This window comes from Cherax quadricarinatus, chromosome 29 (assembly GCF_038502225.1).
Source record: "Cherax quadricarinatus isolate ZL_2023a chromosome 29, ASM3850222v1, whole genome shotgun sequence".
NCBI lineage: Eukaryota > Metazoa > Arthropoda > Malacostraca > Decapoda > Parastacidae > Cherax > Cherax quadricarinatus.
The window spans coordinates 37,744,783-37,759,526 of record NC_091320.1 but is presented as its reverse complement, the minus strand read 5'-3'; the positions used below and the strand labels follow the sequence as shown (position 1 = coordinate 37,759,526).

General features: G+C 36.0%; 2 protein-coding genes across 4 annotated transcripts; one reads left to right on the top strand and one right to left on the bottom strand.

Moving 5' to 3' along the window:
* Nucleotides 1-1,068: 1,068 nt before the first annotated feature.
* On the bottom strand, nucleotides 1,069-4,336 carry LOC128690402 (crustacyanin-C1 subunit-like). Its single transcript, XM_053779081.2, has 4 exons — nucleotides 4,199-4,336; nucleotides 1,850-1,934; nucleotides 1,615-1,737; nucleotides 1,069-1,429 (listed from the first exon to the last, which is right to left on the bottom strand). Exons 1-4 carry the CDS (start codon nucleotides 4,334-4,336, stop codon nucleotides 1,182-1,184), a joined length of 594 nt encoding a protein of 197 aa, XP_053635056.2. The 3' UTR covers nucleotides 1,069-1,181.
* LOC128690401 (crustacyanin-A2 subunit-like) lies at nucleotides 4,222-12,232 on the top strand. Of its 3 annotated transcripts, none has more exons than XM_053779077.2 (4): nucleotides 4,222-4,344; nucleotides 4,730-4,839; nucleotides 10,035-10,251; nucleotides 11,742-12,232. In XM_053779077.2, exons 1-4 carry the CDS (start codon nucleotides 4,320-4,322, stop codon nucleotides 11,972-11,974), a joined length of 585 nt encoding a protein of 194 aa, XP_053635052.1. In that variant the 5' UTR covers nucleotides 4,222-4,319; the 3' UTR covers nucleotides 11,975-12,232. The 3 variants fall into 3 exon arrangements, with proteins under 3 accessions (XP_053635052.1, XP_053635055.1, XP_053635053.1); XM_053779080.2 differs by having other exon boundaries at nucleotides 4,236-4,344; nucleotides 4,763-4,839; XM_053779078.2 differs by having other exon boundaries at nucleotides 4,256-4,344; nucleotides 4,698-4,839.
* Nucleotides 12,233-14,744: the final 2,512 nt, after the last annotated feature.

Genomic DNA, 14,744 nt, shown 5'->3' with positions numbered 1-14,744 from the left:
TTTATGCCTCTGATATGTGCTTTGCTGTTTTGAGCGTTGCAGCTTCATCTAATGAATTACAGCAAGTGTCCATGTGTCACCAACATGTTACAAGGTCTGTCGACGATCTTGCCCAAAATCTGTTACTTGTTCGAAGAACATGTAGTCCTCCGAGGAATGAATTATGTACTTCAGGAACAGTACTTTCGAGTTCAGTTATCATCTGTAAGCACATTTGTGGCATAGACTGTGACCAGTGACAGCATAAAATCTGAGCAAAATGAAATTATCAGTTTCCAGTTCGTTCTTACTTAATGTAGTTACTCAGAATTTTCCGCCTGAGCATAAGTCGTAACCATAATACTACAGTCATATATGTTTCCAACTTATCTAAGATTGTTAAGCTTGGACGTCTTTCACTAAATAACTTCGGGAGGGGGGTGGTAAATCTTCAGGAGAGACTTCTACAGTTAGCAGCCATCAAACAAGGACACGGACTTCAGTTAAATCGTCACTACCTCCCACTTTCTGTGAACATACGTATTGCTTTTCTTGATAGAATTGTGTTGGGCACAAAATATACTATCAGATGGCTACGTATGGCCCTTACAATCGCTTTATCTTTCACCATGTGATTTACAGCATTTCCATTGTATATTTAAAAAATTTCTCCCAACACAGCGCTAGTCATTACAAATTCAGTGCATCCTTGAAAGCTTATCATCGTCTGCTGTCCCTCTTTATAACTTTCTTTAGTTGGCTGCTTTCTGGTTCATTGTTAAAAATTCCTAGAGTTTTAAAGGAAAGAACCAGGTCATATGTGAGAACAGGTGCCTCACCATATCTAACAGCATCATCAGCAACAAAATATAAAATTTAAAAAAATGATGGATTCATTTGCAGGATCCATATCAGTCGTTATAAGGAATTCATCTGTTGCTATATATATATATATATATATATATATATATATATATATATATATATATATATATATATATATATATATATATATATATATATATATATATATAATGTGTGTGTGTGTGTGTGTATATACATGCGTTATCGAACATTCAAAGATTCTTGTAATTAAATCTTTTATTAATAATATCACGTAGAACATTTATTGTTAATATTTATATTTCTGGACATACAAAAATTCATTACAAGACGAAACGAGATTCGCCGGATGAAAACATTTAAAGAGATTTCTGGTCATCATAATCACAGGAGGATCCTTGAACGGTCTTGGTGAAGCGGGAAGTGTCAACATCGATGCTCTTGAAGGCAGTTTCACAGCGCTTCACGAACTTGTCTGCCAGACTTGGGGAGCGAGTGAAGATGAAAGCAAAGTCTGAGTAATAACCAAAGTTGTAGCTGATGCAGGAATATACGCAGGCGAAGTTAGTGTAGTCAGTATCCAGGATAACGTAGGGAGCCGCGAAAGCTGAAGGAAGAAAATTATGGAATACAAAAAATAATTTTTCAAAAACTTTAGCGATAGAGGCAAATCAAACGAACTTTGTGATCTATGTATTAAACAGTTATCGCATTATACTGCGTATTGTCATGTACCAAGAAGCCTTTAAAAAAATTATCATGGTTAAGTTACATGAATCTGCGACAACTTACAGTTCTCAAAGTCAATGGAGAGGTGAGGTTCACCCAGGGGGTTAGCGTAGACCTGACCGCTGCGCTTCAACAAACTGCCGTCAGCAGTGACACCAGTCGACACAACATCAAACTGTTTTCCATCTGTCAAAATAAATTATAGCTATCATTATCCGAAAATAACTTCCTACAGATCCATGTTGAGGTAAATTTGTGCCTAAACACCGTGTTTAAGATTTCTGGTCAGAAAACTTACCGAAGGTATATTCGTTGCGGACACATTTGTTGATCAGTTGATATGGGTTGTTAGTAAGTGCGAACTGGTACCATACACCAGCATACTGCAATGCAAGAAAAATAAACATTAGAATTCTGTTTATAAAAAAATATTTAAGAACATATTTAAAAAAATGATAAAACATTGTTAAATAATAAGTTTAAAACTTATATTTCAGCGATTGCACCACATGAAAATTTCCCAGTACCAATATTAATCTTTATGATGATCTTTAAGAACTTCTACATAGGACTCCGATGGAAATAAGTCACTCTGTCGGACTTTTCTGGGTTGTCTCAGGCTCTCTGCACATATGCTGCTATGTATAATAATCTATGTAAATGTGTGCATATCTGAATAAACTTACTAGTAATAATGTTGAGGAATTACACACACACATAACACCTGGGTAATTATATTTGGAGAGGCTTCGCAAACCATTGGCTTATTCAGTTTAATGTAGAGATGATATGCGAACACAGTAGAAGTTGAGATAATCAGTCCCTAAGCCTTTCTGAATTATACACAAGACATTGGAAGATAAGGCAATCAGTGTTACGGATGTTAATCTTAGTCTCAGATTCATCAAAACTAAAGTACTGAACACCGGCTCAGGGTCTGATTACCTCAACTTTTACTGCCTTTGTATATCATCTCTATATTAAAATGAAAAAGTCGATGGATGGCGAAATGTCTTCAATAAAGATACCTCATCTTGTAAGCTGTGTATAACATATATACATATATATATCTATATATATATATATATATATATATATATATATATATATATATATATATATATATATATATATATATATATGCAATAAGATCACAGTAAACAGGTGATTTCAGAATATGCAAAACAACCACTCTGAAAGAATAGAGAAATTCCAAGCGCTTTCGTGACTACTCACATTATCAAGGAACTATGAAAGTAAAGCATCCAAGGAAGCTATATAAGGGGTCTGGCCAGCACCTCACTATCAGATCCCACAACGGTTAAACACCTGACGCGCGCCGACCCAACTTGGATAGGTCCTTTGCACAACTCGCCCCACAAACTATTCTACCCAAGAAAATTTCAAAATTATTTGTCCAGTGTATTATTAAATTCTTCCCAAATTCTATTATAAATGGATCTAATTTATATAAACCAAAGGAAATATTCATATTATTGTCAAAACTGCTTTTTATGAAACAAGATTCAATTATATTCCTGTCGACCATGGACTTGCTTGATACTACTTTCTCAACTTTTTGAAAATCAATTCGATGGTTAAAATCTCTTACATGAATAAATAGAGTCAAACTGTCTGTTTTCTCATCAATGTTTTTGAGAGCTTTACGAATTTGTAGTCCTGAGTTCATAGATGAGGAAATATCCAAAATTTATGAAATAGGTAATGATTTAAAATACCCAAGAAATGTAATTGATAAATCTTTTAAAGTTGATAGAAATACTTTTTACAATCCAAAAAGGGACAACCAGCCTTATTCAACTAAAAATATGTTGGTTCTCCCTTACCATGAAAACTTGGTTGATATGCCTTTTCTTCTTAAGACTTTTAATATTAAAGTTGTATTCAAAAATCTTGATACAGTAAAAAAACTTTTGATAAAGAATTCCCCCCAAAATGCTGATGGATGTGTCTATAAGATTCCTTGTAAAATTTGCGATAAAGTTTATTACGGTCAAACTGGTAAAAATCTCGAACTAAGATTAAAACAACATAAATATAGCATTAGAACTGGACAAGATTCCAATGCTCTATTTATTCATGTAAGAGATTTTAACCATCCAATTGATTTTCAAAAAGTTGAGAAAGTAGTATCAAGCAAGTCCATGGTCGACAGGAATATAATTGAATCTTGTTTCATAAAAAGCAGTTTTGACAATAATATGAATATTTCCTTTGGTTTATATAAATTAGATCCATTTATAATTAATAGAATTTGGGAAGAATTTAATAATACACTGGACAAATAATTTTGAAATTTTCGTGGGTAGAATAGTTTGTGGGGTGAGTTGTGCAAAGGACCTATCCAAGTTGGGTCGGCGCGCGTCAGGTGTTTAACCGTTGTGGGATCTGATAGTGAGGTGCTGGCCAGACCCCTTATATAGCTTCCTTGGATGCTTTACTTTCATAGTTCCTTGATAATGTGAGTAGTCACGAAAGCGCTTGGAATTTCTCTATTCTTTCAGAGTGGTTGTTTTGCATATATATATATATATATATATATATATATATATATATATATATATATATATATATATATATATATATATATATATATATATATATATATATATATCAGAGAACTTACGTTGGCATGGTTTGGCACTTGCTCGGACCAAAGCTTGTTCTCGTCAACAGCAGGACACTGGCCGGGGACTACGAAGTCTGGGATCTTATCAGCAGCGACGGCGGCCACAAGGACCAGCAGGATGGACAGTGACTTCATAGTACCAGGTAAAAGTATCTACTAACCAACATCAGTAGCAGGTACGGCATTTATACCTCACGATGCTAGAGGTCCATACCGACCTACCTAGAGTTCCAGATATTTCTTAACATTCTTTCGCATTTATCTGTTGTTTTTGCCCTTACAAAAGTAGTTATTGTTTAATATTTGAATAAAATACTTGAATATTAAAGTGATCATGTCATTCTTATCAACATACAATACACCATCGTATTGAAGAACAACGTTATTTTTTGAATACTTTAATTTTTCTCGCGCCCTCTGAAATAACAACATCTAGCACTTTCTCTTATGAAAAACGAAATATATATAAGGAAGAACATGAGACCGGTTTCCTCAGAGTAAGTGTAATATCCAACATGTTCACTACAGTCCTCACTGCCGCTCTCCTGGCCTGTGTTTCAGCTGACGGAATTCCAAATTTCGTCAAACCTGGCAAATGTGCCTCAGTTGCTAACCAGGATAACTTCGACCTCAGAAAGGTTAGTGGAGGGTAATTATATACATACATATATATATATATATATATATATATATATATATATATATATATATATATATATATATATATATATATATATATATATATATATATATATATATATATATATAATGACAGAAAAGAAGAGATGTGTCCTAAATAGCAAGGTGTCTTTTAGCCCCCAGGAATTGGAGCTTTCCCTGCCTTTTTCATGTTAATACTGACAGCCTCCCATTATCCATTCCCTGCGTGATATCGCTTTAGTAATATTTATTTCTAGTGTCCAGGTTTAACATGCCATTGTTCACTCGACTGGTTTTTTGAAATTTTTCAATGGTACGGAGAGTCGGTCAACTTCTGATTATTCGTTGTTGTGCTGAACTGCGTTTCCTGAGAACTTGTATTATTGTTTTTTTGTTTAATAATTATTTGAGATTCTGGCACGTCCAAAGTTTCTACCGTAGCTACGCCTCTCCTACATTTTCAACAGAATTTAATAACATTTAGGTTTCTTGATTCCCTGTGAGTAGTAATAATTGCTGGTTGAAGAAAATATTCAAACAGCTCCGGGGAGAACCTTGAGTTTTTCCCGAGGAACCTTTATTCTCTTCTCTTATATATATATATAATATATATATATATATATATATATATATATATATATATATATATATATATATATATATATATATATATATATATATATATATATATATATATATGTATATGTATATATATATAAGAACATAACATAAAGGAGGAACACTGCAGGAGGCCTGCTGGCCCATGCTAGGCAGGTCCTTTACAATTCATCCCACTAACAAAACATTTGCCCAACCCAATTTTCAATGCCACCCAAGAAATAAGCTCTGATGTGAAAGTCCCACTCAAATCCAACCCCTCCCACTCATGTACTTATCCAACCTAGATTTGAAACTACCCAAAGTCCTAGCCTCAATAACCCAACTAGGTAGACTGTTCCACTCATCAACTACCCTATTTCCAAACCAATACTTTCCTATGTCCTTTCTAAATCTAAACTTATCTAATTTAAATCCATTACTGCGGGTTCTCTCTTGGAGAGACATCCTCAAGACCTTATTAATATCCCCTTTATTAATACCTATCTTCCACTTATACACTTCGATCAGGTCTCCCCTCATTCTTCGTCTAACAAGTGAATGTAACTTAAGAGTCTTCAATCTTTCTTCATAAGAAAGATTTCTAATGCTATGTATTAATTTAGTCATCCTATGCTGAATGTTTTCTAACGAATTTATGTCCATTTTTGTAATACGGAGACCAGAACTGAGCTGCATAATCTAGGTGAGGCCTTACTAATGATGTATAAAGCTGCAGTATGACCTCTGGACTTCTGTTGCTTACACTTCTTGATATAAATCCCAGTAATCTATTTGCCTTATTACGTACGCTTAGGCATTGCTGTCTTGGTTTAAGGTTGCTGCTCACCATAACCCCCAAGTCCTTTTCGCAATCTGTATGGCTAAGTTCTACATCACTTAACTTATAAGTACTAGGGTTATGGGCACTCCCAAGCTTCAGAACCTTGCATTTATCTACATTGAACTGCATCTGCCACTTTTCTGACCAAGAATAGAGTTTGTTTAAATCCTCCTGAAGTTCCATAACATCTACGTTTGAATCAATTATCCTACCTATCTTTGTGTCATCGGCGAATTTGCTCATATCACTAGTAATTCCCTCATCAAGATCATTGATATATATTATAAACAACAACGGGCCCAAGACTGATCCCTGTGGAACGCCACTTGTTACAGATCCCCACTCGGATTTAACTCCATTTATGGACACTCTCTGCTTCCTGTCAGTGAGCCATGACTCGATCCACGAGAGCACTTTTCCCCCAATGCCATGAGCTGCCACTTTCTTTAACAGTCTATGGTGCGGAACTCTATCAAAAGCCTTACTAAAATCTAAGTAAATAATATCAAATTCTTTATTGTGGTCAACAGCCTCAAAAGCTTTACTGAAGAAAGTTAATAAATTAGTTAGACAAGACCGGCCTCTTGTGAATCCATGCTGAGTATCATTAATCAAGCAATGCTTATCGAGATGGCTTCTTATAATCTCAGCTATAATTGACTCTAGTAATTTGCCTACAATTGAGGTCAGGCTTATTGGGCGGTAATTTGACGGTAACGACTTGTCCCCTGTTTTAAAAATAGGAGTTACATTAGCCATCTTCCACATATCAGACACTACACCTGTTTGAAGAGATAAATTAAAAATATTAGTTAATGGTTCACAGAGTTTCATTTTGCATTCCTTAAGAACCCTTGAAAAAACCTCATCAGGACCCGGCGACTTATTTTGCTTCAGTCTGTCTATCTGCTTCACAACCATCTCACTAGTGACTGTGATGTTACATAATTTATCTTCTTCTAGCCCACTGTAAAAATTAATTACTGGAATATTGCTAGTGTCTTCCTGTGTAAAAACTGAGAGAAAATAATTATTTAAAATCAAGCACATTTCATTCTCTTTGTCAGTAAGGTGCCCATAGTTATTTTTAAGGGGACCTATCTTATCTCTAACTTTTGTTCTATAGACCTGGAAAAAACTTTTTGGGTTAGTTTTAGAATCCCTAGCAACTTTAATTTCATAGTCCCTTTTAGCTTTTCTTATCCCCTTTTTAATGTCCCTCTTAATGTCAATATACTGATTCATAAGATGACCCTCACCTCTTTTGATACGCCTATAAATTCCTTTCTTATGCCCTAGTAGATATTTCAGCCTATTATTCCTCCATTTTGGGTCATTTCTATTTGATCTAATTTCTTTATATGGGATAAACGCTCTTTGAGCAGCATGTATAGTGTTCAGAAAATTGTCATATTGATAGCTCTCTTCGTTACCCCAGTCAACAGATGATATGTGTTCTCTAAGCCCATCGTAATCTGCTAAGCGAAAATCTGGGACTGTTACTGAGTTATCGCTACTATCGTACTTCCATTCAATGCTAAATGTAATTGATTTGTGGTCGCTAGCACCCAGTTCCTCTGAAATTTCTAAATTATTAACAAGGGATTCATTGTTTGCCATAACTAAGTCAAGCAGGTTATTTCCCCTCGTAGGTTCTGTCACAAACTGCTTCGAAAAACAATCCTGAAATACTTCTAAGAAGTCGTATGATTCTAAATTCCCAGTCAAGAAATTCCAATCAACATGACTAAAGTTAAAGTCTCCTAGAATTACTACATTATCGTGCCTTGTGGCCTTAACAATTTCCTCCCATAGTAGTTTCCCTTGGTCCCTATCTAAGTTTGGGGGACGGTATATCACTCCTAAAATCAGTTTTTCATGCCACTCTGAAAATTCTATCCAAACAGACTCTGTATGTGTTACTTCATCTCGGACACACAATGCCACCCCACCCCCCCTCCCAATACTTCCATCTTATTCCTAGCACTACGGCAATTAGCATAATAAACATTGAAAGACTCTCCTTTCTCTTTACCCTTCCTGCTCATTTCTATTTTTCTACTAAACCTATTACTGTCCTTATCACCCAAGGTCCCTGGCTTTTCAATATCTATCTCGTTCTTATTATTACTATCTATCTCGTTCTTATTATTACAATTTCCCCTAGAAATATTTCTACACTGGGACTTCACTGTTTTCCTGCCAAAACCCATACCACTAACTATTCCTAGTTTAAAGTCCTAACTGCTCCCTCCACTGCAGTTGCCAGTGCTCCCACCCCACACCTAGATAAGTGAACCCCATCCCTAGCATACATGTCATCTCTGCCATAGAAGAGGTCCCAGTTGTCAATGAATGTTACCGCATTTTCCTTACAGTATTTGTCCAGCCAGCAATTGACACCAATTGCCCTGGACAACCATTCATTTCCAACTCCCCTCCTTGGCAAAATACCACATATGAGAGGGTTCCCACCCTTACTTCTAATTATTTCTATTGCTGACCTATACCTGCTAATCAGGTCCTCACTCCTACGTCTGCCAACATCGTTGCCTCCAGCACTGAGACAGATAATAGGATTGCTCCCATTACCTCTCATGATGTCATCCAGACGGCTAACAATATCCTCCATCCCAGCCCCAGGAAAGCAAACTCTCTGTCTCCTACTCCTGTCCTTCAAGCAGAACGCCCTATCCATATACCTAACTTGGCTATCCCCAACAACAACAATATTCGTACCTTCCTTAATGTCTTTCGTCGTGTCGTTCCCAGTAGTCAACTCACATTCGTCGGGTAGCACTGAGAATGTATTGGATGTTTCCACAACAGTTTCCACGGCAGTCTCTTTCTTCTTCATCGTTTCTACCTTTCCATTCGTCTTCTTGATCGTCAACTTCTTTCCCTGCTGTCCAGCCACTGACCAGTTTCCCTTCTTGACCTGAGGATATATATATATATATATATATATATATATATATATATATATATATATATATATATATATATATATATATGTCGTGCCGAATAGGCAGAACTTGCGATCTTGGCTTAAATAGCAACGCTCATCTTGTCATATAGGACAAGCGAAAATTTGTGTATGCAATAATTTCGCAAAAATCATTCTGAACCTAACGAAAAAAATATAATTCACTGTGTTTGTTTAGTATTAAATTATTGTAAACAAATCTAAAGTATATTTAGTTGGGTTAGGGTAAAATAAATTGTTCTTGTTATAATAAGGTTAGGTAAGTTTTCTAAGATTCTTCTGTAGCAAAATTAAAAATTTTTACATTATCATTGATGAAAAAAATATATCTTTAAACGTATAAGATAAAATTTTAGAAAGGACTTAATTTTAAAGGAGTTCTTGCTAATTGACCAGTTTTACATATTCGGCACGACATTATATATATATATATATATATATATATATATATATATATATATATATATATATATATATATATATATATATATATATATATATATATATATATGCAAAACAACCACTCTGAAAGAATAGAGAAATTCCAAGCGCTTTCGTGACTACTCACATTATCAAGGAACTATGATAGTTCCTTGATAATGTGAGTAGTCACGAAAGCGCTTGGAATTTCTCTATTCTTTCAGAGTGGTTGTTTTGCATATTCTGAAATCACCTGTTTACTGTGATCTTATTGCATATATATATATGTATGTGTGTGTGTGTGTACATTATTCTCCTTATTGCAGTATGCTGGGCGATGGTACCAGACCCACGTCATCGAGAACCCATATCAGCCAGTAACTCGCTGCGTCCACTCATACTATGACTATTCCGAGAGTGACTACGGCTTCAAGGTGACCACCGCCGGCTTCAACCCCAGCGACGAGTACCTTCAGGTGGACTTCAAGGTCTACCCAACTAAGGAGTTCCCAGCAGCTCACATGCTCATTGATGCTCCCTCGGGTAAATACTGAATATTTAAGTTGACTAAGTATTAGGTAAAAATATTTTCTTATTTGACTTATGCAGGTCTTTTTTTAACAGCTAACTGCTATTAACCCGCTTGGTTACCTCTCCTTTATATATACACACTATAAACAAATGTGCTAACAATTCCAAATCTTTAGTTCGACTTGCTTCCAGCATTTCGGCGCTATTCTTAGCAATCCTTGTTCCTTTTCCCACTTTTAAACCAATTACTTTTTTTTTTTTTGCTACCTTCTATCTCTTCACTTTCTAGTTGATCTCATTATTCACTGCCAAAGACATGAGATTTATCTTCTCACTTCATCTATGACCAACATTTTCTCTCCATCCCCAGCGCCCTGACCTCCTGATGCATCACCTCACCACTGTGACTCGTAATAGACAAATGCATTTGCTATAATAACTTTCTGACCTCATTGATTTTTTCCAAAACTGCAATAGTTTACAGTTTTTCTTCACTATGAGCTAACGGTCTTCATACATCTCTTATACACTGAATGAACCTCTCATATAATTTTTATCAGTAACAATAATTTTCACACCCACAAAACACGACTTCCTCCTGTTCTAACATTCCCGTAACACTGGACATCTGCCGCCTACGCTGACTACTGTCTTCCCGAATCATCAAAACATCTGTTTAACATCATTCTTTTCACTCTGTCTCATCTTAGTCAACAGTGAATCTTGTAATTTTCTACTCTATAACTTTCCACTTGTTTAATAAATTAACTTTCATTTTAACTTTAGAATTTGTTATTCCCTAACGTCTTCCTTTGCAAAATTCAGATATAGGTTACTTAATCCCATTTGTATAAGACACCTCAAAATTTGCTCACTCTTCATATTAAACATTTTAGATCTTCATCTACTTTCCTTTCAACCCCAAGTATACGGATATTACCTAATTCTTTTGTAAATTTCTAAAACATACAGTTCTAGATTTTAACCAATTGTTCATTCAAATGTCTTTTACCTTCCCATGAATACTCTCTGGGATTTTTTTTTGTTTGTTACTCACTGTTAAAACTTTTAGCTTTCATTCATTCAATAACAATAAGTCTCTTCCTGGTTTATTTGACAAGTCCTTAAATATTTAAAAACCCAACTTCAACTTCTGAATTTACTTTTCGGCTATTTCATTTTGTTTTTGTCAGTAATTTTGTTGCATGAAAAGGAGCAATCATACACTAGTTCTTAATATTTTGCAAAATTAAGAACTAATGAGAAATATAGAAAGATCAAGCGAATAAGGAATATAAGTAGAACTAAATATAATTCGCCTGATATCTTAAATGTTTACGAGACAGAAAGTTTCAGCAATCTTTACAGAGTGAAAAAAAAATGTCATACAGGTTTCTTATTTTCATTTATATATTAAAGGACATAATACCTTCTTGGGAGATTGTTGTTTACAGACTGTCTACTTATATTTTTTTACTGAAATTTGCAACATTTCTCGACAGTGTTTGCTTCACCCTACGAAGTCATCGCTACTGACTACGAAACTTACTCCTGCGTCTACTCCTGCGTCAGCACCGATAACTACAAAGCAGAGTTCGGCTTCGTGTTCTCTCGTACTCCCCAGACCTCAGGACCTGCTGCCGAGAAGTGTGCCGCTGTCTTCAACAAGAACGGTGTTGAGTTCTCCAAGTTCGTACCTGTCTCCCAGACGGCTGAGTGTACCTACAGAGCTTAGTTTCTGCATTATTTCATCATACTTTTATGGAGACCAGTCCACTAATCATGTATTCTATCATTTTACCAAGAATGATGAACACATGTCCAACCTGTGCATAATGATGGATCGCAGCTGATTCTTCAACACTCAGTACTTGTGATCTTTAGTGTCTAGAGTGATTTATGGAGACTTTTCGAAGGGAAAATGCAAGATTCTGTTTGTATCTGTATGTAAATAGTTTGTATCAATATATATATATATATATATATATATAAATTGCGGTATTATGATGTTTGAAATGTATTTACAATAAAACGAATCTTTCATGCGTTTCTTTCTCTCCTGTGACACAAACATTGTCACTGAGTTGAATTTCTGAGCAGAAATCTTTGGTACACCAGACCTCCTGATGTCTTGTGTACATAAGAATGTGGTATTAACCTTGATAATTGATAACAACAAACTGGTTTAAAAATACACGACAGGAAACAGAACATATTTATTAGAAAACAGAGGTCCTAAGACCTTGATCACTTCTAGTATACAAGAGCCGAAAATAACAGCATATATACGAAGGAAGTGAGGTGTGTCACTTAGTTTTATATCTTTATTATGCACACCATACCCATGGTGTGGGCGGTTGTCAAAATATTACAGAGGCACATAATGGGTCCAGGGATTGGGCAGTAACGTTCTGATAACTAAACAAGTTAGTGGTAATGAACTATTTACGTGTTTATATCTGGTTACAATCGTAATTCGTTATTTATGCAGACATGAATTAGGACACACACGCAAAAAAATACTCTATATTTTAGCAAGGTATCCTCGAAAAAAATAAGTGGATATGCGTTATTTACGGTGGGCAAAGTCAGGAATTTTTCCAGAATGGTTGGTACTTTTCCACTTTGGAAAAAATACTTTTAAGTTTGGTCTACATCATCAGGTGTTGGTGATTTAACCTGCCAGGGATATTGATAAGCGAGCAGGAGCCTGGCAGTATGACATCCAAGAGTCTGCTTAATATTAAGGAGCTGAAGCTTGAAGAAAAGCCAGGTGACCTTTCATTCTACTGTAGTGTAATATAGTTCTCAAATACCAATCTTTAGAATAATTTTGTCTCTCTTTTTTTTTTAACTAGTTATTGAGAGAAAAGAAAAAAGAAATACCAATAACTAGAAGATCACGAATGGGTACAGGATCTGATGTCCTTTACAGATGTAATTCAACACCAGTATTTATATCTGGCCCTTCAAGGATGGAACAAGTTATTACAGAACTTCCTCAATCAGTTTTCAGTACTCAGCTTAAAGTTTTTTCAAAGAGATCTGACAACAAAGAAATTTGACCACTTTCCCAACTTTCTAAATTAAGAATAACTACTTTTCCTGAGGCTGAAATTAAAGACAGGAAATTGGAACAATACGGAGAAAACCTAGAAACACTTTATAAAACAGGTTTGAGAAAACAAAAAATATGTAAAGCCATTTTTATTTAATTTTATGCGAATCCTTTAGTGACTGATGTCATCAGTGATGGGTGTCCTGTTGTACCTTTAGTGACTGATGTCATCAGTGATGGGTGTCCTGTTGTACCTTTAGTGACTGATGTCATCAGTGATGGGTGTCCTGTTGTACCTTTAGTGACTGATGTCATCAGTGATGGGTGTCCTGTTGTACCTTTAGTGACTGATGTCATCAGTGATGGGTGTCCTGTTGTACCTTTAGTGACTGATGTCATCAGTGATGGGTGTCCTGTTGTACCTTTAGTGACTGATGTCATCAGTGATGGTTGTCCTGTTGTTGTACCTTTAGTGACTGATGTCATCAGTGATGGGTGTCCTGTTGTTGTACCTTTAGTGACTGATGTCATCAGTGATGGGTGTCCTGTTGTACCTTTAGTGACTGATGTCATCAGTGATGGGTGTCCTGTTGTTGTACCTTTACTGACTGATGTCATCAGTGATGGGTGTCCTGTTGTTGTACCTTTAGTGACTGATGTCATCAGTGATGGGTGTCCTGTTGTTGTACCTTTAGTGACTGATGTCATCAGTGATGGGTGTCCTGTTGTTGTACCTTTAGTGACTGATGTCATCAGTGATGGGTGTCCTGTTGTTGTACCTTTAGTGACTGATGTCATCAGTGATGGGTGTCCTGTTGTACCTTTAGTGACTGATGTCATCAGTGATGGGTGTCCTGTTGTACCTTTAGTGACTGATGTCATCAGTGATGGGTGTCCTGTTGTACCTTTAGTGACTGATGTCATCAGTGATGGGTGTCCTGTTGTACCTTTAGTGACTGATGTCATCAGTGATGGGTGTCCTGTTGTACCTTTAGTGACTGATGTCATCAGTGATGGGTGTCCTGTTGTACCTTTAGTGACTGATGTCATCAGTGATGGTTGTCCTGTTGTTGTACCTTTAGTGACTGATGTCATCAGTGATGGGTGTCCTGTTGTTGTACCTTTAGTGACTGATGTCATCAGTGATGGGTGTCCTGTTGTACCTTTAGTGACTGATGTCATCAGTGATGGGTGTCCTGTTGTTGTACCTTTACTGACTGATGTCATCAGTGATGGGTGTCCTGTTGTTGTACCTTTAGTGACTGATGTCATCAGTGATGGGTGTCCTGTTGTTGTACCTTTAGTGACTGATGTCATCAGTGATGGGTGTCCTGTTGTTGTACCTTTAGTGACTGATGTCATCAGTGATGGGTGTCCTGTTGTACCTTTAGTGACTGATGTCATCAGTGATGGGTGTCCTGTTGTACCTTTAGTGACTGATGTCATC

Bases quoted from the DNA above. Each gene is read 5' to 3' on its own strand.
- LOC128690401 (XM_053779077.2), top strand. From the start codon at position 4,320: ATGGACAGTGACTTCATAGTACCAG. The intron at 4,840-10,034 runs GTTAGTGGAGGG...TCCTTATTGCAG, and splicing joins ATAACTTCGACCTCAGAAAG to TATGCTGGGCGATGGTACCA. The intron at 10,252-11,741 runs GTAAATACTGAA...ATTTCTCGACAG, and splicing joins GCTCATTGATGCTCCCTCGG to TGTTTGCTTCACCCTACGAA.
- LOC128690402 (XM_053779081.2), bottom strand. From the start codon at position 4,336: ATGAAGTCACTGTCCATCCTGCTGGTCCTTGTGGCCGCCGTCGCTGCT. The intron at 1,935-4,198 runs GTAAGTTCTCTG...CTTGCATTGCAG, and splicing joins AAGTGCCAAACCATGCCAAC to TATGCTGGTGTATGGTACCA. The intron at 1,430-1,614 runs GTAAGTTGTCGC...TTCTTCCTTCAG, and splicing joins CTCCATTGACTTTGAGAACT to CTTTCGCGGCTCCCTACGTT.